Genomic DNA, 24,756 nt, shown 5'->3' on the forward strand with positions numbered 1-24,756 from the left:
ACCTTTCTCGTGGTTATTTGTTTTATTAATCATACAATAATACTAAAACACAATATAGAGACTACCTTTGTGAACTCTTTGACTAAAAAATATGAAAAGCTCTGGTCAAAGTCTTCTCGATATAATGATAAACACACATTCAAAAATCTGAACTTTCGTACTATATCTACTGCATTAGATACTAAATGAGATTATGTGGTTGATCTAAAATGAACAAGCAAAGGAAACGTAGGTACTCTATGTAAATTTCTCAAAAATGCATTAAAAGTTAGTACATTTAAATTATACAGTTCATTATAAATCTAGTACAAAAAAGTGATGCCGATTACATGTAACACGATGCATAGCAAGAATTTATATTTGTAGACAACTATGATTTACTCTTGTGTCATATAAACAGATCAACAAAAATAAAGATTAGAGAATATATTTCCAGCGTATAAATCTGTAAAAATATAATTAATTAACATTCATCTTGTAGTCTCGTTTTTCCTCTAATATTGAAATTCACAAAAATAATGAACTGGCATGAGATCTTGCTTGTGGGCGATTTGAGCCAAATGTTTCATGTCATATCTAACATTTAAATAAATTAGATAATTATAATATGTCCTACAGCATTGTGCAAGAAGACGCTCGGATATTTATTTCTTGCTCGTGAAAGATTGTTTATAGAATATCATGTTTATTTCCTAATTTATTTATGTCAATTTGAGAAGAGATAGATGATGTTTTATTGAAAGAACGCTGTTATATTTTATACAAACTCGCTCAAAAACATTTTTGTGTTTGGTGAACTGTACATTTTAGCATACTTAATAAAAACAAATCCGATCGATAAATAAATTGTATCTAAAAACCATAATGTTTATGGCTTGCCAAAATTCATGAGCAGTCAAAAAGCATTTATAAACTCGGCGTGAGAGTAAATGTAGTTGATAATAAATAATATAGTTTAATTTTAAACAGGTCGGGCGCAGTGGCTCCTCGCGATCCGAACGCGCCGGTCGGGCAAACCCACGCGCCTGCGCATAGTGCAATAATGTATGTCACTGGTTATGTAACTTTGGTGCTCATTTGTGGTGGAAATATCCGATTGTTTTACGATTTTGTGTAAATACGATGGACCTGATGGGGATATTCATATTTATTTGATATATTGTAGAGCAGTTATATTTTTATTTTTTTGAGTTTGAAAAATAATTTTACGAGTAGTGAAAACGAACGAGTATTTACGATTTCAAACATTTTATGATTTTCTTATCGTTTCTAATATTACAATCTACTATATAAAAATAAGTCAGGTTCTCCTTCCTGACGCTATAACTCCAGAATGCACGAACCCTTTTTGTACGGTTTTGCATTCGTTGGAAAGTTCCCGGGCTCCGTGAGGTTTATAGCAAAGAAAAGGTGTCTCTGGTGGCGAAACGGAGTTCGCCCGGTTTACTAGTATAACATAAAACTAAATAAATTTTTATTGAATACAATATGCCATCGTTTCTTATAACTACATCACCCTCTACATCCGGTCTTATAAGTACCTTTACAATTGGCCGTATTACAAAAATATATTTTAGTAAAGAAATAACTAATTAAAGTGACATAGAATAAAACATCTAGTATAAAGAACACCGTTAAAGAGTAATTAGAACTTTTCCAGTAACAATATGGTTGTATTTATAGAAATCGTATGTTCACAGGTGGTTTATGTTACTTCCCGGAAGGAAAGCCTTTGCCTAATTACTAAGGATCTATTCCTTCGATCAAGTACAGGTTTCCGAGAAGTTAATTGTGTAGATAATGTTTCTGAAGTGCCAATCAACGCTTGATTACAGGCCTCCTAGAAATCTGTTGCTTTACATGTGTGGCAATACGTAGAAATTAAACCATATGACATATAATCAATATCGAAATTAATTAGGAATAAGTATATAAAATATCATTAATATAGTTAGAGCGTGTGTTATAATGTACAAACATTTTATTTCTCCAAAAATCTGATACAAAATATTTTTCATAAGGTACAAACTTCCAGTTCATTGCGTGTAAAATATTGAATAAAGTTTTATGTATTGGTACTTCAATAGGAATACGAAATACGGTAAAATATTTAAAAATACACAAGATAAAATATAATAAGCGAATTTATTTCGCTAGTATACTAAGGACGAATCGGGTTTTCTAATAAATTATTAATTTTCGTCGACTCTGGGCAGTTATTTATTTCTGTTATTGCTTTCTTCGCTATTGTTGAATTGCTTTTGCGAAATCTTTCACAATACACAAGATGTTCATTTTGTTTGACTACTTAACTTATAAATAATACATTACCTTAAATCATTCCACATTTGATAAAGTCAGCAAAAATAAATGTGTTTAAAAGCAATATTTAAAAACCAACCTATTTAAAAAGTTAATTTGATTTTATCGTGTAAAAATATAATTAGAGGAATCGTTTACAGGTTCTAATTTGTTCAGAATGTTCACGTGATAAATATAAGGCTTAAACCAACAACTCAAAAATGATCAAATAACAAATATTTAAAACCAGCCCAAAGTAGGTACCTATACCTTTCATTCCTCCACGTGGGCTGAATTTTTCTTAATTACAAATAATTTTTTAAACCCTTAATTCTACATTTTATTTATTAAAAATTAACTATTTTATTGATAAATTTAAGTAAAATGTTTCAGTTTAATTTTTTAGTTATAAATACTATTGTAGACAAATTTGTTTAAAAAATCAAACTGTAATTGTATTTTACAATAACCATTTCTATTTTCCATCGCAGTAATACGCGAGTTAAAATGGCATATTCCTATGCTTTCCATTGTATTAAAGAATATGAAAAACAATAAAAACTATGCACCTGATCCTATAACCTATTCCATATTATCGATATCCATAAAACTTTAAATTTAATAGCTCGTAACACAATATGCTTGACAGGATAAGTACGTGACATGATAGTAAAATCAAACACTATACCGTCACGTAGATGCTACTGAAAACATTTAAGTATTAATTTCTAAAACACTTCTAGTACTATTTGCTTAAACTGAGAACATAGAAACAGCTTCAAGTTCTCTCAACACACATTGAATGAGATTGTTTAAAGTTCTGCGAGCTAAATCGAGGAAGCAGTGGTCAGGAATAACTGAGAAAACTTGTAAATCTTAATATAAATGAGATATACTTGTGTATACCAAGCAAATGTCAGTTACGAATTAAGATTCGAGACTTACCTTCATTCCTTCATTTGAACTCGAGTCTGTTAAGGAATCCTCAAAAGGAAATGTTAATTAGGTTTTGACTTTTTTGCGGTATGTACTTTTATAGTTTCTTCCGACTTTGTAACTTTCTTCAGCGTCGTTTGCTCAAGAAATATCTTATTTACTTACTGATTTATATTTACGAAGTTGAACGGTAAGTTTGAATAATTGCAATGCATATTTTTAATTCGCATTCCACGTTATTGGGTGTTTCCAATTAATATTTAAAACTCGTTCGTGGAAATAAATACACAATTTAGTAGTTCATAATTTATGTGGGGATTACGAGCCAATTTTAATATGTTCCATGAAAATTAATCGCTCTCTCAAGTATGTAGTATACAATTATATCAAATAGCAGACTTTATGTTTCCTATATTCGAAAATACATCGCCCTGAGTGTATTAATGTTGTATTAAACACGTCATATAGACCTGGCAACAAAACGTAATGTCTAAATTGCAATTTGACGCAAAACATATCCCGCATCAATATGTAAATCCAGTTAATCCATTAATTATATTGAATTTATGTAACATCTGTATAATATGTTGTAGCAAAATCGTTTTCTTACCTTTTGGGAGTTGATATTTATTTATTTATGTGCAGAAACAAAAGAGAATAGAACATAGCGTTATTTTTATATGAAGATGAGGCTTTGCAAGTACTATGTCTTAAAACACAATAATTTTCAAACATTACCTTCCAAATGGCCAAATTGTAGATAAATATCTCACGAATTACACGAGCCACTTTTCATAAAATATTAGCAAACATCCATCAGACCTTCCACAATTATTTTATCATACCACATTACAGTACACAGTACAGTATTCAATGAAACAGCAAGATTACGTTTTTAAACATATATTTCGGTTAAACAACTGAGCCACATATTCACGGAACTCGTATTGTGGCAATAGATCTTTTACAACAATCCAACACGAAAACAATTCTCAACATTCGCTTCAACGAATTGTAGAATCGATTATCCGTTTGTCATTTGAATGAAGCCTTTAAAGCGACATCAATACGAGTATCGAGATATTCTGAACTCTGACCTTTGCCGCGAATTCTGCGAATTTGAGAGCTTACGGCTTTGCTCGCTTGCCATATAACTTGAGTTTTTATTATATATTGGAGAGGCAGTGAAAATGTGAATGCAATTTTAAATTAGCATTTATCACTTTATAGGGAAAAGCTCAACCGACGGATATATTATAAAGAGCCATTATAAATATATCCACGATTAGTTTTACATTGAAATTTATAAGGATAGAAATTCAATGTTAAAATTAAATGTAGTTAATGTTGAATTGGTTCAGATTTAGCATGCTTACCTATTGCTTATATCTACCAGATCTTTTTTATATATCAAATATTTCATTATAGTAGAGTAGGTTCTTACATATTTAAGTAATTACCTTGGTAATTACCAATAGTATAAATCATGTGACATACAACTCTTGTCAATTTATTAAAAAAAAACAACAACTATCTCCCACGTTAATAATAATTAAAGCTTAGTATAAAAGTATACATTTCAATGAATGAAATCAGTGAATGTGATAAGCCTGTGATTATTATAAATAGATATAAAGTATTCCATTCTTTTCTACCGCGTTAAGATAATTACGTTACTCCTGTTACGCAAAAGGTCAAAGCATCAGATACCTGCTTATACACGAAGCGTTTTCAGCGCTGTCCTGAATAAATATTGCCGTAAGTAATTTATTATAAAAAGAAAACAAAAAACATTCTTTTCGAAGATAGAATCTTCCATCGGGATGGAAACGTGGGTGTGTATGGCATTATTTTTTGTATTAAAAAGCTTTATTCTTGATACTCGCCTTAAACTTCAACCCTATTTAAAATTGTTTTGAAATTATTTTCCTTGATTTTTTCGTTGTAAACTAAATTAGGTACTCAGTATTAAAATATATATTTAAATATATTTTAATGCTGAGTATATTTAAATATATATACTGACATCTATTATCATTACTGTAGGCAAATAGGTACATATTTTTCTATTCAGATAGAAATTTAGTTATTTTAACACCACACATTCAATAAAATCCTTGAAACCTTTTCCAAAGAAGTTTTTAGTCATGTAACTGAGTGCGAATGCTATATAGATTCCTTTCGTAAATTGTTTATACAACTTAAAACTTTTATTTATATCCTTAAATGAGCTTAATATCAGTATTCATCAAAACAACTGCAATTAGACAAACAAAAGGTATAAAAATGATGCTGTAATTGTTAAATCAAACACAAACTAATACAAAGCGTCCACATATATTATTCGTTTTTAAAATCATAATTAATGAACAATCGTTCGCGTGTAACCAGCCTTAATCCCACACTGAGTCAACAAACGCCGGCCACGTAAAAATACACATTCAAGTAATTCATTTGTGACATTTACATATTGCACATCTATACAAACAGAGTAAAACATTCTTGAGAGATTTATAACACCGCGTTAATTCGTGTTTTAATTTAAATCGAGATTTACTGGCACTATTGCACTCAATACTATGACTGTTATTACGGATAGAGAATATCAAATTGATTTATTTAACAAGGGATATTTAGACACGTTGATTATTTATCTAGTTACTTCTTACTTCCTATAAAAACATTGCTGAATTGTTTATTAGTGAAATCTAGTATATTCTGTCATGAAATAAACTGAATGTGCTTTTAGAGATGACATCGTAAGACATGCAAATTATTGATAAATCAGTCAATTGTTTTAATAGGTCTTAATGAAACCATATTGTCTTTACAAATTGTCATTGTGTTGTTAATTTATAGTTATTGTTTAAATTGTGATTGTTAAGTTGACACATGCAATGGATTTGTATATCATGCTGGCATTATCATAATTCACTATAGGGAAATACAAAATTAAATACCTACATAGAATCATTATATTAATTAATTAAACATAAAAAATACTTTTACTTTCAACAATTTATTATATCATAATAGAACCTGATGATTAAAAAGACAATAACGCTTTACTTTTAATAAATTTTCTTTCGGTTAAAAATCACTACAATCGAGTTTTGTCAAATGGTAAAAATTGTATTATTTTCATAAAATAGATGGTGATAAGTGAAAAGCTTCGGTAATCAAAAAATAAGGATACATGTTATATTGTATAATGTATAACAAATGATTATTAATTTATTATCAGCACTTGACAAGTGACAACACAATTGACAACAATTCACACTTGAACTTTTACTTCTGACGCATTGGACACGCACGCCCACCGTCCCAGCTCAATCTGTATATAAATCTAGTATTTTAGGTCAAATCGTCGTGGAAATAACCGATTGCACCCGCTGAGCGACACTCCAAACTATTTATATAATACTATGAGCTATTCAAAGCATGTCTGAGGAGATAAATGGATAACGCGTTACAGCTCAAATGTTTTAGTTTTCCTTCGACAATTTAGTACTTTAGAGACAAGTTTTTAGGTCATCCAATAAGGGATTAAGAACTTTAGAATATCATGAAATCAAAAAAGATGAATCAATTTATTATACATAAAAATACATACCTACGTAGTTCTGTCCCTAAGAACAACGTCAAGCAGCCGTATACATTATGCAAAGTTGTTCTACATACACAGCATAGTTTTTGACGTTAGACATAATAATTTTCCTCGCAAGCTACTTCTAGGAATGTAACAGACACTACACAACTTCCGTCTGCATTACCTACCTGAGATAATTAACTGTTCAAAATGTTAATTATTCACTCGGAAATGAAACCCTTTATCGTTTGTAATACGACGCGTGATTGGTGTTTGGATATTGATTTATCTCATAAAGGGAAAACAAGCCAGGCATTATATCAGCAAAGGGTTGAAAGAATTAAGCTCGGTAATGTTAAGTCCCGGGGTTAGTAAACATAACCTTAATAAATATGTAACCTGGATGGATGAGAAATCTCAGATTGTAGTCTGGTATTATAAGAATAACGTTATTTTCTTAACCTTTTACCAAAGCGGTTGTTACTAAATGCCCGAACCTCTATTTGTTTGTGATTGTAATCTTGAGACAAAAATTCAATTAAGAGCGAGCTCGAATCACGTACTGAGAGTTCTTTTAATGTCAGAACTGATCTAATTTTATTTCTATTTTCAGTGTGAAAATGAAATTATATCCGAAGTTAACGTAACACATTGCTTCTACAGGTAGATAATTAATAGTAATTGTTATCACGTACATCATAAAGAATGAGTAAGCTTCGCTATGTTCCAAAACTCGAAAATTATCTCTTGATTAGTTATTCCTTTTCGTTTATATCCATAACTTTTGAACATTATTAAACGTAGTATAATTTTAGGGTGCAAATTAAATTTTAACACATCACCCAAAATCCAGAACATGGTTCGTTAAAATATAGTTAATACTTAATACTCATGAACATAAGCCACAATATACTTGCGTTAGCTAACGACTGCGATTGTTATTTTGTTCGCTTAATAGCAGTTGCGAACAAAGTTGTTCGGACAAAATGTGGAATGAATTTGTGGTTTTGTTTGCGTTGTAATCTGTAGCTCAGAATCTTATTCTGATAATGCAATTTGATAAAGAATTACATGTTCGATATTTGTTGGATTAATATATTATGCATATTGCTTGAATTGGATTACGCTGACATCGAGGGAGTTTCCGTATTGTTAGATATTGGTAGTATTCGCAAAATATAATGTTATCGTCATACTATTATGAACCAGAAGAAGATATGTTAAATTGTACTTTTATTGAAAATCCTAACTGAAATTGAAACCCCTTTTAGTCGTTTATAATAGAACAGGGTAAAAAAATAGGTACAGGTAATAAATAGAATTCATATCTACAATACCTCTTACCATCAAGCCTGAGATATTTCTATAAAAAATATCAAATTGACCTCAAAACATATTTAATCAAAGCGTTGTCTGAATCTTAAAAAAAGAAAGACTTTTAATGGTTTTCCTAACATAATTCACTTTCTTGAAATAATAGGCCGTGAACGTCAAAATAATGTTTTTCTTTATTTCAATGCTTTAAGACAAAAAATATTAACACTTTAAGAACGGGAATCATAGCGAAAGTTAAGATTCGCCGCCCCCACATTTCATTGAAGATGCTGTATTTGACGTCAGCGCGGGCAAAAAAAACTTGTAATATTTTCGGAATTTTTGAGGAAAATTAAATTTTTACAACTTAACTCCTAATTTCAATTTCGGAAACAAACAAATCACTCGATATGTTATTTTAAGAATTGACTTCTTAAACTGGGTTACTTGCAAAAGTTGAAAACACATTGCAATAAAGAGATTGCGTTAATGGATAACGTAAACACGTCACTCAAAATTGAAAGATTAGTGTGAATAAAATGAGCAATATATTACTTGAAAGACATGAACCAAACCACTCTATGTAATTTTCCTACATAAGTATTAGTCTACAAATTCAATAAATACGAGTATTTACATAACAGTAGTCATAGGAATTTACGTATCTCCCTGTTGTATAGAAACGTACGTGACGTAGCTCCGTAAGGGATAACTTTAGATCTTCGAATAGAATCTCTATGGAAGTCTTTGTATGTGTACGAAAGAATGAAGTTATTTTACGTATCTATAATAGAAGATCATAATAACGTCATAAAAAGTAAAATATCATAATTTACAGAATATTACATTAACATTATTCTTTGTAAAGTTGTTAGTTTATAGAAACATATTGTGCGTAAGTATATGAATACTGCATCGTATTACACGATAAATATAAAAAAGCAAATGCATACTTTTAATTGCACAAACACAATAATTATATTCACAAATCAAATGCACGTACGACAAAGCCAAATGGATAATCCCAAAAGACACATTTCTAAACTAATGAAAAAATGCCACCCACATTATATTTACTTATGAAACTTAATTACAGTTATTATCTACGTGAAAAAGCCGTTACAGTTAATGACGTGGCATTATAAAATTTCTTTTTATATTCGTAATAAAACCTACGGTATCTTTATTAATAAAACTATTATTACTGACCAGCACCATGGCCTTTTCTTGCGTCCAGGGCCAAACTGAATTCGCTACGGTGTTAAATGTATGAATTCTTACTTTCTTTCGAACTAGTTAATCTAATTTTGTAGATAGTTATTCAGTAAAAAGCTTCCAAACTTTTTTCATGTGTTAGGTATTCTTAAGGCTGGTTGCAGAGCTTGACCGACCATCAGTGCGTACCGTCGGTCCTGACGATACGCATCAACAATGTGTATGAATATGACACTATGCGTATGGTTGGTCTAGCTATGAACGGTTTTATGAATTTCCATACATATGACAAGCGCGACTGACGTACGCACTGATGGTCGGTCAAGCTCTGCAACCAGTCTAAATGTTAAAGGTATATTGTACATGTATCTGTCAAAAGGATCATAAGGAATACTAATCAGAAAATTTTCCCTTTAATATTTCAATGTTTCATAGACTATACGAAAAATTTTCCAGTAAAGTAAATTTTGTGAAGCCCGTATATTATTTGGAAACATGTTAGGTAAATTTCCACTTACTCGTTCTCTATATTTATCTACAATGAAGTGTATTTAACTCGCTCAAATATTATTTTAATTAAATCATCACGATTTATGTCGTTTATTTTACAATTTCCCGATTATTGGACATGAGTTGACACTCAAAAAACCTTTAAATTATGGGATTCTATTACTTAACAAGTCTACAACACTAAGATTTATTTAAATCACACATTCTTGTTATTAGTTCCATAGAAAATGAAAAGTTTATGCATATTAATAAATTGAATTGTATGTAAATACAATGTCTACCTATTGTCCCGGAGTAGAAGATTTTTTTATATCGTTATTATTTACTTATTAAAAGTAACGCTGCTTTAACCAGTCACACTATTATACTACTGAGAGAACGAAAATAATTTATTGTATATTTTATTTTCCAGCTTCAGTATTAGAAGAAATGATATGATATAAATATACAAATAAGACACACCTAATATATAATATATAAATCGAAACACAAAATTATCATCTTAATTTGAAAACAACGGAATTGTTCACTGTATGTTTATGCCTGTGTATTATTAGAACGATTAAACTAAAATTAGCCAAAAATTTAAGCGCTCCTATATCATTAGAAGTTATGGTTAATGTTCTAATAATAAACAATATGTTTGGCAATATGTATGACATGATTAGTGTGTGTTTGTTTGCATATGATAAACTGTAGACAAAATTATGCATTCAATTTATCATAAAAAGTTTATTTATAGTGAAACTACAATCTGAATCTCGCGCTACAAAATATCATTTCAATTTTAAATTCGTATAGACGTTTAAAAGCAATAATTGTAAAATACATTGAATTGAAATCGTCTAGAATTAACAAACGACATGCAATCGGATATTTCTACTGGGTGTGCCTTGATGAGTTTAACCTTTCAATTTTGTACATGATTGAATTGCAATCCCATTCTTTTTTTGATCTCTTATAAGGGTCCGTTCACACAGACAGGCTCGGAGAGCATCGGCGCGCATTTTTCTTTTCACACAGACCGGATCGTATACGCTTGGAGTTGGTCGGAGCGGAGCCGTCAACTATTTCACATAGACCAGCTGGAAGCTATCTGAAAGCGGATGCGAATGTAATCGGAGCTGAACGGCTGCGCGAACGAGAAAAAGTACGCGATCGGAGCCGGTCAGCTCCTCTTATTATTTCACACCAAGCGCGTTCAAGCATTCTTAATGTCAAAAGCAGTGCACACGCAAAAATAAACCTTAAGTTACAAATACTAAAAACTCTGTTTTCATCGTGATAAGAATCTGCTCTCCTCTCAGAGCCGGTCTGTGTGAACGGACCCTAACTAAAAATTTAAAATGTGATTAATGTTTTACAATTTTCTCAAGTTTTTACATCTCTATGCACTAACCATAATATAATATCTGGGTTCGATTCCTAAGCCTGAAATGGTTATGTTAGCGGAAACAGCATTACAGTGACCTCAATAAAATGTCCTTTGTGTACACTAAAAGTGTAGAATATGTACAATAAATGTGAACCAATGTCATATGTCCATTTTTATAAATACCGGACGAAATCATATTTATTTTATAAAAATCCTATTTTTTTTTTCATTCCACGGATAAAAAATTGATCTGAAATATTCAAACTTTTGTAGACATAATCCAAGATGGCGGCAGGGGATGTGACCCGGCGCGCCTCGATCACGGCGCCCTCCATGCACCGGCGCCCTTCTGCACGCCGCGGCTCCCTTATTAAGAACCCGCAGACGCCCTCCCAGGTATTCTACAAATATTATTATAACAGTCGTTATCCGCGACGTCTCGTAAATTAGTTAGGATTTGAATTTCACAATCCATTTGTTTCCACTTGCCTTTGTCTAGGAATCCACTGGAGACTGAAAGAAAATGTTATGTTATTATGTTGTAAAAGTTATTGCTTTATAATTGCCAGCATCAGCATCAGCATCAAGCATGAAACATATTATAGCAATTGAAGGACTGCCTATCTAGAAAAATTTTGGTAGGTATGCCAACAAACTGGATATTTTTAATGAACGACTCATAGAAGTAAGAAATGTTGGCATCTTGTCACATAACCTGGATAAAGTAACTATGAACTGCGATAGAATTTTTCCTTTTAATAGTTCTGAAATGTTTAAAATTTAAAGAAGATAAGGACAAAGAAGATATATGGCAGTCATGACAATTCCAAGTAGGATGAAAATAATTAATTGTACAAAAAAATCTAAATAAAATCTATAAGTACAGAAACATACAAAAAGTTACTTTCAAGATTATTCAGTAGGTACCTAATAAAACAGTTACAATAATAGCAGATTATTTTTATAATGAAAATTGGTTAAAATTTGAAATCACAGAGATGAGAAAATAGGATCAGTTATTTTATGGAACTACGAGAAGATCGCTACGCTATGTTCATGAAGGCTTGAATGAAAAAAGTTTTCTGTGCTGAAAAAAGATATCAATAATTTTTTAAAAGTTAAATTAAATATTTCTTCATTATCGTCTGAAAACAACATTGTTAAGTAATAATTTGTTAAATTTTATTAGCTCAACTTTTAAGCCTTGTATCCACTTGAGCATGCTCAGGCGAATGAGCGGCTCATTTGGCCAAGCTGCTCAAGTAGAGACGCCTGAGCACGCGCGGCCCGAACATGCTCAGGCGTCTCCACTTGAGCGGCTCGGCCAACTGAGCCGCTCATTCGCCTGAGCATGCTCAAGTGGATACAAGGCTTTAGGTACACAGAAGTTTTGATGAATCAGTATATGAACGTCGCTCACACGAATTCATGGTATTAAATGGTTCCTAACATAGAGTCGTAAAACATTTGATGCATTCTACGCGCAATAATATTTATTGTGCTTTATTATTTACTCTAAAACTAGAACAATTTAACACATGGTCACGGGCAAGCGAAAATAAACTTATGTTTCCTGATTGCTCACACGATTTACGAGTTCAGAAAATGGCAAAGATAAGAATCATGCCATTTGACTGTGATGTCTGGTCGTTATTAATGTTGATGTTAGGCGATGTAAAAAACCTTTTCAGATGATGTTATTTTCACAGAAAGAATCTCTTCGAAAGGCTCGGTAGGAACATAAGTAAGTGACTATTGACCTGATGTATGTCAGTACTATTTTCAGTATTAGAAAATATTGTGTTATAAACGTTGTGTTTCATCAGTAGCGTGGGTTTAGACCGTGTGACAAGAATATCTAATTAACAAAAAATTAAACCTATTTCTAGTTTGAATAGAGAACACTTGGTAAAGGTTGGTAAAGGTTTTTGTACTGTAAAGAAAGGAAAACGGATATTTCCCCCTATCTAATGCAAACTGATCTAAAATTACAAATCATGTCACGACGGGAAAGAATCGAAAGTGTATGCTAATTAATAAAACTAGTTTCCTGAAACAGAATAAAACACTGATGTATATTATTTTTTACGTAGGTTTTTTATTTTTCACACATTTGACTGTTTTTACAGTACAGTTTCATATAGCTCTATAAATGAGAAAAGACAATGGTAAATATTGTAGTTGATCCTAAAAATACAACGTTAAATGCCTGTACATAATGCCTGTATAACAACGTTTAATGTTTATACAGCTTCTGACCGACTGGATTTGTTTATTTGAGAATTACATTGAAATTTACTTAGTTACGTCGAAGTTTTAGTAACTATAAATCTTTGATTTACGTGAATGAAGAGATATTATTTATTTCGAACATGTTATAGGTACTATATAATTTTATGGTAATTATTTCTCATAATCTTAGTTTAATTGGTTTTATGTATTGTTCGTTTAATATTGAAATACGCAATGCAAACAGTTTAATTTATTCAACAGTGAATATTCGTAGGTATTATGCATATAAATTGCTGTTAACGTGAGTGCAGTTAAACCACAGGTTAAACTACCTACATACTCTTAATCTGTAGATTATCTCACTGAGCATATTCAAATGTAAAACATAGTTTATATTCTGAACATTAGTAAGCTAATTGATACGCTTTTCTATTATAATAATAACGGTGGTTAGAACATGGAATGGAACAAGTAAAACATAAAATTTTACCTCATAATAATATATTGAAAATGCTTTTACAATCATTATACAGCTTGCCATTTCCATATGATATAGGTAAATGCAATAAATTCCCTCTGATATCGATACTGACCTTTAAAACTTTATACGATATAAAATCTTATTTATCATAGGTTTCCTGAACAACAATAAGTATTGTATTTCACGTATTTCAACAAAAAGCTATTATTATTAATTTTAAGGATTTGCTCATCCGTTTATAATATAAAAACTACGATATCATATTATAAGCTACATAATTAGAGGCATTAATTATAATTCTTGTTTGTTTTGTACTGTATGTATTACAATTAAATGAATATATCATGGTCTAAGTAAACGCATTGTGATTGTATCTAAAGGAATGTGTCGTAAATCTTGAGATTATCCGTCCCTTGTTCCAATTGCCTAATCTTCCTAATAGATTAGATGCAACTTACTTAGAGGTATAGTGGAGTCCCTAATTACATTTTAATTGGGTTTCATGGCTAAGCAATATTTTTTCTAATAACTTGAGATGACACAATATATTATAATTGTAATAATATAAATGCGAACAAAGTTATTTCGAAAACAATTTTAAAGAAAAATCTTACTATTCTGAAATGCTACCATTTTCTCTTTTTCTTTCTATAGAAAGTAATGTTAACATTTTTACAAATCTTTTACAGTGCATTGCCTCTAATTCGTTTTTAGCTCACTTGTTTTTAACATAAAAGTAGAAGTTATTTCCTTGAATTGTCCCTAATTCATATAAAGTTCACTTAGTTTCAATTTATAGAAGTATTACTAGTATATTTTAGTATTATAATGTCTGTGGTAGTATTTCCTTCATTAATTAAACGTTTCTTTTCTAGGAAGTGCCATGGGACATAATCGACAGATGTGCGTTGCCCGTAGTACTATGCCATGCTCTAGCCGTGGTGCTGTCAGCTCTTCTAAATGCTTTGCATATCAGCCAAGTGTCCGTGTTCACCCTGTTTCTGTGGTTCGCCATTTCTGTTACCGGATCCTTGTGGTTCTACCATAACTTGCAGGTATGTAATTAGACTATAAAATTATTATGTTTTACGTTTGCAATAAATGTTATTGTTGTTCACACATTTTATAGAGCTTAGGGGTACGTCATCCCTACGTGAAGAATATACGATCTAGAAATAACATAATATTTGATAGTGTCACAGTGTATAGTATAATGACGACATTTTGATTGATAGATGTATTTCTTCGATAATAGTCAATTTGGTTAAATTGTTATTATTATTTTCTTGTATGGACGCCCACACCCTGTAGGGCCATAGCCATTCGTTGGGAGGATATAAAAGGGTAAAGAAAAAATTATATACTCACCATGGACCGAATAAAGTTCCAATAGCAAAAACTCCCCCCCCCCCGCGCTCTTCACGTCTTGACGTCACCGGTGTTAGAAAAAATAAAGAAAAATGGTGAAAATTACAACCAGTCAGTATTTGTTTTTAGTTTATACATGTATGAACAAGAATAAAAAAAACAATTCCGACTTTTTTATCTCTTTTTATACACTTACGATTGTTTGTGAAATTTAATTAAAACTATTACTCACTGTAAGCCTAATTTTATCGAAGCATGCTTGACATTTACGAGTATAATTACTTTCCTATTAAGGGAACAAATAAAGATAATACGTTATCCTAAGTTTTAATATTAAGCTCATGTTTACTTAATTGAGTCGTAACTAATATATAATTGATTTTATGATAAGCTAAATTTCTTTTAATAAAGTTCGGGTGAAATAAAAGTAATCTACTCTCACAGTGATGTAAATATAGATTTGTGTGGGTGTCAACTTGGAAGATATACCAAGTTTCTTTAAATGCTTGGTGTAATAAAAAGTTATATCAATATTAATAGATCATCCCCCTGTGTGGGCGTGACAGTAAAAGTTTGTTATCTTGCCCAAATTAAATGTTATGCAGTGCACTGCGCACTGTCGATAGTAAAAGTTCACTACTTTACGACTCGTCATATTTTAGGAGCTATTTAATCAAGCAAGATAAATCTTCAATATTTGTACAATCCATTGTATACTTTTACTTCTTATTGGTTTATTTCTTCGCCACGTATAATATAACTAAGTCGTAACTGTAGATTGTCACAACATTGTTCTATGTTTGTAACTACATGTCATGCTCTGCCCGTCAGGAAATATTTCCTTCCTCGCTTGATCTTCCTTTATTGAAGCCTTCACCTTCGTCTATATTATATTTCACCATAATAATCAACACAATTTATTTTATTTCTTTTTTCTGCACAACAATTATATTAAAAACATTAATATTCAACAGTTATTTCAATTGCAACTGAGCTCGATAGTCTCACGTATAGTTTTGTCTCTCTTGGGCACAAATCTATAATGTGGCGGTCGGATAGTTTCTGATAAATAAAAAAGATTAGCAAAACAGATGCGTCTGGACGCTCTATTGGGATTAAGGATACTCTTTTCGAACGAGAATAGCATTAAAAATAACTAGACGTATAAATTTACAATAATTCTACAGAACAATTGTAGAGTCCTTTATTTTCTTTACAAAAATGACAATTGAGTATTTGAATAAAATTTTTTTTTGTGCTGAATGGAAAGATATTAGTTTTATAACAAAACTATTTTTTTAATTTTTTTTTGCAATAATTCAAAAGTTATTTCAAAATAAAAATAAGTCTTTGAATCCAGTACCGAAAACACTCCGACAACTCCCGAAGCGTCACCCGGACGCGTGTGACGTCATAATGTTAGTTTTCACACATTGCAGTTGATAGAAAAACGTATACAACTATAACATTTTGACGTCACATCTATGGTGACCAGTCATGGCGCGTTTATAGTCACGTGATTTTAATTTAAATTTCATCAATTTTTAATTGCTTATAATTAATTGAAAAACATTTTTTTTTAGTTTTTTGCAATAAATATCAATATTATTAATAATAAAGTTTTAAAATACATGAAAAAGTCAATATTTTTTTTTTATTCAAATACCTACTCAATTGTATGACTGTGTTGGAGATAGGTGTCGATCTACAGTCTATTGTTATGTTGTTGTTAATGTCTTTGAATAGTCAAAATAAAACGTTGTTACATAATGATAATATGACTTGGTGCCAACAATATCTTATTAATGAAAGCTTAAACGTCACACGATTGTCTAATACGAAGAAAGAAATGTTATTTTAAGCGCGGTTAACAAAGAACGCTTCAAATGTTTTTCCTATAATGTAAGCTCTAAATATAATTTGTATAAAATAAAAAATGCAACGTCATCAACTTGTTTAACTTGTTTAATGGTAAATAGGATGATTGTTGGACACATAATGTAAACACGTCAGACGAGCAAATAATTCTCGTGATGTCAAATAATATGATGTGCCTGTTTGTGTGATTTTATGTTATGATAACATGCCAGATAAATAATTTGCTGGTGAATTTTTATTTTTTACAGTGATCTATTTTAATTAAATTACGAAATATAATTTTACATTATCTAGTTATAATAAGTAAATAGTTTTTAGATTTTAACATAATATTTCATGATAGAGAAAGTTGTCATTTGATAACATATTAATTCTACTGTAAAATGTAGATAATTATAAAAAGTAAAGCTATTTACCCGTAAGTACTGAAATTAAAAACTCTCCTAAATTTACATAACGCCTTTCCTAAGGAAAAAAGATGTTGAAATTTTGTTAAAGAAACAATAAAACACATTGTATCACATATCACGTTTTGCAGCGGTTTAGACAGTACAACTGAAACAAAGGCCTTACCTTGGCGACATTTCTTTGCATGAAAAGAGCTTTTTGTTAAAATTTCCTAGTAACCATTGTTTCGGTGTCAATTGTAATTTTCACTGTGCCAGATTCCAGAAAATACTTGTTTATTCAAAAACAATAATTAAAATTGTTTGAGAGTTTTTAAAACAAACAAAAGATCAGGGTGCTTAATTGACTACGAAGCCTTAAAACTTTTGTGGGTGGAAACATGCTAATGTAAATTCAAATATAAAATTTTAACGAGTTTCATAAACATTTACTCTAGTGCATCATGAAATTTATAAAAATCAATAAATTACACTACACGTTTATTAAAATAACAACAAATTCAATTTTTATTTCACTCATATTTCAAAAATATGGATTAGAAATATAGAACAAAATATCACATAAATTATTGAAGATGTTCCAAAAATCGGTATCGCGATAAAACACCAAGTCTCATAGAACATCCGATAGAGCTTTTAATTCCCGCCCACGGACTACGCAACTCACATTCGGCAATGACGTCAGATGCCCATACTGTTGTAATTTCTAGCGTACGTGATATCTTCGGTTGGTATTGGCTATCATTTTTAGTTGGTCTTTAGACTTGTCTTGATTAATATTAATAAAATCTAAAAAAGCTTCATTTTACAGCAATTAGTATTTTTCATTGTTAAATTGTTCATTCATTCATTTATATCATATGTTATCTCAACCATGTAACAAACTGTATTTCTGTGAATGTACAATAAAGAGTATTCATTCATTCATATTTTTCAGTTGAGATTATTATGTATAGGTATTTCAAGACAATTATTTCATAAAGGTGTGACAAAGCAAAAAAAATATGAGCAACAATTTAAGCATGGTTGTGTGTATCTCAATTGAGAAACAGGCCTTAGTCTGTGATTAAACGATAGTTTCCTAGGTAGTTCTTGACCAATCTTAGTGATTAGAATATCTAGCTCACCTTTTCCAATTCATAACAAATTTAACACGTTCACTGCGGCACAGATATATCTGTTCTTTCCATTACTGCGTTACGGGACGTTTTAAACCTTGTCCTATACCAGAGATTGTGGCGGCACGAGGCATATTAAACCCCACCGCCCGTAGGCGACCAAAATCGTTTTTTTGGCGCCAAATAAGCCAAAGTGTGCGGCTTGTGTCGTGATTATTATTAACAATGAGTTCATTAACCTAAATCTACCGTCGCCCGTGGTTAGATTAGTTAGTTTAGATTCTAGGGGTAAAATAAAATGTGGGGTCTGATGTACCCCATACCGCACTGAACAATAGCAGTTTTTCATATAATTTAGTGATGGGAAAAGAAATATCGATTTTATTTAATTGTATTTATTTATCAAACTTATGGATGTTTTTCATAAAAACAGGCCAAACAATAATATTGTTTGCAACCAGTGCATTCTGTGAGAATTTTCTTTACCTTTTTCGGCCTCACGACTTGTTAAGAAGGTGCGGAGCTTTTCGTAACATCCTACACATCTACTCTTCTTTGATCCCTTTAAGAGATGATGTTCCTTGTTGACTTGGGCAAGAGTTAAATTTTGATGAGCCATACACCGATTGCCGGGTGTTTTGGATTTGCCGCTAGTTGATTCAATGAACAAACACACTAATAGTAATCATGATTATCAACCTATTTGAAGAAAGTTACTCAACATGTCACATTCACGTTTCTATTAACGATATTTATTATAACGAGTAGTTAGGATGTTTGAAAATTACCTGTATCCACATTAAAGTCCTTCTTTGTAAAAGCTTCAATAAGTTGTTCCACAAATAGTCTCGAATGCGTTGCACAACACTAACCGCGTGAAGCTAGCTTAGGGTGCGGTACGAGGTGCGCGGTGGTACGAGGTGTTCGCAACCTTGTTCCGCACTGTGTTAGAATTTTTATTTGTTCAGTGCGGCACGAGGTCTAAGAAACCCGGTATTAAGGTCGGTATACCATTGAACTAGGAATCAATAGCACATCTCAGATATATAGATATCATTTTCCTACACTGAACCAGATGGAAGTTATGCCTCCCGCACGACAGAGAAGTTTAAGTTTTTTCCTACCGCTATAACGACGAGACACGGACAGGGTGTTTCAAGCCCTGTTTCGCAGTTAACGTGTTAACAGTCCACTACACGCTTCGCCCATATCCCACGTACGATGAAAATTTCAGGCTGATGACAAATCACGATCTATACAATTTGCATCTCAAAAGAATGTGGGCGTTACTCTAGCCGTGATTATACCACGGTTTCCTGTGGAACGAGTAATTCTAGGTAATCCTAGTAGAACTTGTACACGTGTTGAATTTGTGAACATTGTCGTTGAACTAAAAACTAACAAATGTGAATATTAAATGAGAAATCTCTAGTATTGATGTACATCATGCTTTAAGTGTTGTTATTGTGGTAATGTTTGTGTGTGTGCGTGTATGCGTATGTGAGAATGGTTTAAAAAACAAATGAAAATAATATCATGAAAAAGTTGATACTTGAAGTACTTAAAATAATTTTCTCGTAATACCCATATCAAATGCTCAAGCACAATAAAATGTGACAAAAATTCCCTACAAATATACGTAGCGAAAGTTTTAACGTCAACATTACACATGTTATTCTCAGAAAGTAACCTAGATTTTTGAACAATAAAAACAACTTAAAACTGGCAAGCGTCCTGAAGCGAAACGTAGGCGTTCTATGTCTCATAGCCATGGTGCCGCTGATATCTTCACTTAAAAGGTCATGCAATAACGTGGGATGAACAAGCATTAACGATTTCCATAATACTCACTCGCACTTAGCTACAATTTCCCAGTTTTATTTGCTGCCGATTTCTAAACCAATAATACGATCCATTCATAAAGATGAGTCACACGGCGTCGGCAACTTCCAACATTGTACTAACTTAACTATGATCAGAAAACTGATTCAAAAACTTGCAAATCACGTCTCAGTCGTGACTCACGTCGAAGAACATTATGACTCCTACGCGTAGCGCGTATATCGAATTTAATCCCTTTTTCCATGGCTGTAACTGCATATAAAACCACACTTGTAGGTACAATTATATGGATTTCATTAGAATTTGATAACTTAATAACAATTGCTATTTACCACAAAGCACTTTTCTGTAACAGATATCTTTATATTTAAACTACGCTCGTTTCATTTCATTTCAAATTTCGAATTCAACATTTATTTTTTTATGCCGATAATTTATAAGTGGCCAGTGCTAAGCTATTGCAATGAGGTTGATTTATATTATGCTTATTTTCTTTTTTAACCGACTTCAAAAAAAAGGAGGAGGTTATCAATTCGGCCGGTATATTTTTTTTTTTTTTTTTTTTTTTATGTATGTACACCGATTACTCCGAGGTTTCTGAACCGATTTACGTGATTCTTTTTTTGTTCGATGCGGGATGGTGTCGAATTGGTCCCATAAAAATTTTATTCGGATAGGCCCAGTAGTTTTTATTTTATGAGCATTTTTGTCTGTAGGTATTTGTAAATTTTGCAAGTGCAAGTTTGAAGTCGGTTGTTTTTAACGCAGTTATCACTTGTTTTTAATAACATAGTGATAATAAGTGCACTATAATAAAAGCAAATATAAAAATATGTCAAGCAAAAATCCTGTGGGAAATCCCTCTCCCAAGAATAATACGAATGAATGGAATAAGGTAAACTAGGGTCAGTGTTATTACAGTACATTATGAATGGGGTCGTAGGTAATAATAGTAACAAGCCAGGAGGTTTTCAGCATACGCGCGGCACAGTGTACCTACTCAACGACACATGTTTGCACATTTCAACGAGTTTATCTAATTTTAGATCGAGCCAATATTGTGGAGCACTTTACCGTCATATTACACTATAATTTGATACTTAACGTAATTTATATTAACGTACAAAATTATGTTCGCTTCAATGTATGTTTTAGCTCAAAGGGAAAATTCTGACAGGTATTAATTCGCCCACTACTAAAATTTTGATAGCGGTCAATGTTCATTTTATTAGTAGGTAACTTAATAACTAGTTTCCCTTCACTTCACAAGTTAATTAAGGGAAAAGTACATTGAACATATATACATTACTGCCCACTCTTCAAGATAAGAATTATATATTATAAATTGAAAACAATTGAAAAATATTTTCATATTTAACTTCCCTACGCGCGTCTAGTCTCCCTTATTTTTGACCTTTAACCGCCGAGCCAGATCAATGAAGTAGGATATTATGTTAAGTAGTAAATAAACTATGAAATTGAGTCATATCAGCGGATATATTCGTATTAAAACGATAAATAACCACCTACGCTGTTTCCCGGTTAGAACGATAGTGAATCTACATAAAATGAAAGAAAGACGAGATTTTCCTAGACAAGACTTTTCCCGTTACTTTATATAGCGCCGACGTGTCTTTTCCATGAATTATTGCTAATGTGATAAATTATTTAACCTTTTTGCTAGATTACAATGAAACATATTTTTAACAAAAAAAAATGATATCTTAATAAAATATTTATCAGTTATGTTATAGGACAAAGACACTCATTGAAAATCGTACTTTCGAGCTTTATTTTCAATATTTAGACAGATTTATAAGATTTACACATTATTCTTACAAAAAAGGGAATGCTTTTACAATACCATAAAGAATGTATTTACAATTTTTATTAAATTTTGTGAATGGGAATCCCATAATATTTCCTAAATAACATAAACAAACATTCACACGTGTTTAAATTCTAGAATTATCTGCACAGTTTCAGAATTTACATAGATACTTACCTACTAGTAAATATTTTATAGTAGAGACCATTAAGTTCAGTCAGATTTATCGCTCATTATAAATTCATAAACAATTAGTTCTACAAACTAGTTTTAAACATTTAATAAAAGCTTGAAGCAATAATTTGGGTAAAAAGTTTTTGTAGTATTTTAAGACAAACAATTCGCTTTTACTTAATTGCAATTTTAGACGCCGACGCTATTTATTGTATAAAGCTATGTGTTTTATATCTTATTATTATTTGCTAAATGATATTTAAAATAAAACTGTGATCATTATTTTTTACTCTTCAACATTTACACTTTGGGGGCGTCAAACCAAAAACTTGAAAGATATTTCGTTACTTTAACAATCAAATTATTCATATAATATATATTCCTTTATCTGAATTCCTTGCGAAAATGTTATCATGGACATCTATTGGCTATGAAAATAAATGTAATTTCGTTTTATTGGTGGTATTAATAATTTCTGCAACAAAGAAATCTAAACCCTTAAACCTTTATCCTGAATTATGAACGTAGTGCGTGTTACTGAATTTATTGAAATGTCCTCTAAAAATGGAATGCTATTTTTTATAATACTCCTAAATTGATCTGTCTGCTCAGTCAAGTTTTTGTAAACAAATGTCATTGATTAGCTGTTGCAGTGATGGAATTTCTAGTTTATTACTCTATTGTAGTTATAGGTATAGTTATTATACACTTAAACACATGTGTATTTAAAAGTTTTAGGGCTGATTTTTCAATCGTTGGTTTAAACTCATTCATCGAATAACGTATTAAACTACCATTTCAAAAATGTATTCTGATTGTCCGTATTTGACAGTTTACAGGTGACATTTTAAAATGTTCGTGTAGTACTTTATTGGACGGATAAATTTTAACCAAGGATTCAAAAATCGGCCCTTAGTACAGGAAAATGAAAGTATTTCATTATTCTGACATATCTATAGACGTGCTCTATCTAGTTCTATTATTTGAGAGTATTATTATAAATCTAAACATGTAGGTACAATGTACAATGTACATACATATAAGAAAGAATTTGTATTTACATACACCTTAACAAGCTTATTTTAGAGCTATTGTTATACTTTTATAATCATAGTTTATCGCGGATTAGGTTGTATTAACTAATGTCTGAATGAAAGCTTCAGTGTTATTTATCGCCCAGTTGTTTTGTCGCAACTGTCTGTGGTATTCAGGGCAGTTGGTTACAAATGGCATAGATTTTTGATATATTTATAAATGTTTATAATTATATAATATATACTGACATTGTGTGTCTCTTTTACTTTTAATTTTATTTTTATTTTGACCTGTACTTCAGTGTTGAGTTATGAAATAAAAACCTTTATGCTATTTCATACTAATTTCCAGACTTATATACTTAAACTTACGTGGCCATGAACTTTTTATTTATAAATGAATCAAAAGTATTAAACGAAAAATCATACATGTGAAATGCCATACTACGAATTCTTTTTACATCGTGCCCGTGTGTGTCGCCAACCATCAAAGGACGCTTGTTTGTTATTTGTATTATAATGAGGTCATTATAAGCCATAAAAATAGTGAAAATAAATATTGACTACGTTCAACAGATGCTGCAGTATAAATATACACGACATTTAAGCTGCTATCTGAGCCTATTTATCTTGGCAACATGGGAAATAGAAATAGGTATAGATGAGATTTGCATCCATTAATATTCTGGGTTAGTTAGGGTTATTAATAGAATTCTAAATTAAATTATAAATAATTGTGATGAAATAAGTGAGGTTTGAGTTGATTCGTGCGTACTTACATGACGCGGGCGCTGTTAAAGAAATACAATTATTAAGAACATATTAAGTAAGGAAGATGAAGATGAAGTAGGTAAGTATTCATGTAGATTTTTATTTTTAAGACAAAGAGATTAGAAATAAGGTAAAATACATTGTACATATTTTAATCAATACAAGAAAATAATAATTAACAACAGTTTTTTTAACTATAATGAACCACAAATTGAGCTAAAAGCCCTTTTGAGATTACACCAGTACCCAAACACGCTAAGTCAATCATATTTCCAGAAATTTCTTTATAGAGGCGTAACAATAATTCCTTGTCACAGTCCATTGAAATTATTCATTTTATTACAAGTAATTTTCCACAAGTAATTACAAGCCACAGGTAT

The 24,756-nt window shown here is 31.1% G+C and overlaps 1 protein-coding gene across 1 annotated transcript in view; it reads left to right on the forward strand.

Moving 5' to 3' along the window:
• The first annotated feature begins 978 nt into the window (after nt 1–978).
• LOC123697084 (D-beta-hydroxybutyrate dehydrogenase, mitochondrial) overlaps nt 979–24,756 on the forward strand; it is a 57,278-nt gene continuing 33,500 nt past the window's right edge. The window contains exons 1-3 of the mRNA XM_045643498.1: nt 979–1,044; nt 11,517–11,639; nt 14,832–15,011. Coding sequence (XP_045499454.1) covers nt 11,529–11,639; nt 14,832–15,011 — 291 coding nt within the window. The 5' untranslated portion in view covers nt 979–1,044; nt 11,517–11,528. The remainder of the gene's footprint in view (nt 1,045–11,516; nt 11,640–14,831; nt 15,012–24,756) is intronic.

This window comes from Colias croceus, chromosome 13 (assembly GCF_905220415.1).
Source record: "Colias croceus chromosome 13, ilColCroc2.1".
Classification (NCBI taxonomy): domain Eukaryota; kingdom Metazoa; phylum Arthropoda; class Insecta; order Lepidoptera; family Pieridae; genus Colias; species Colias croceus.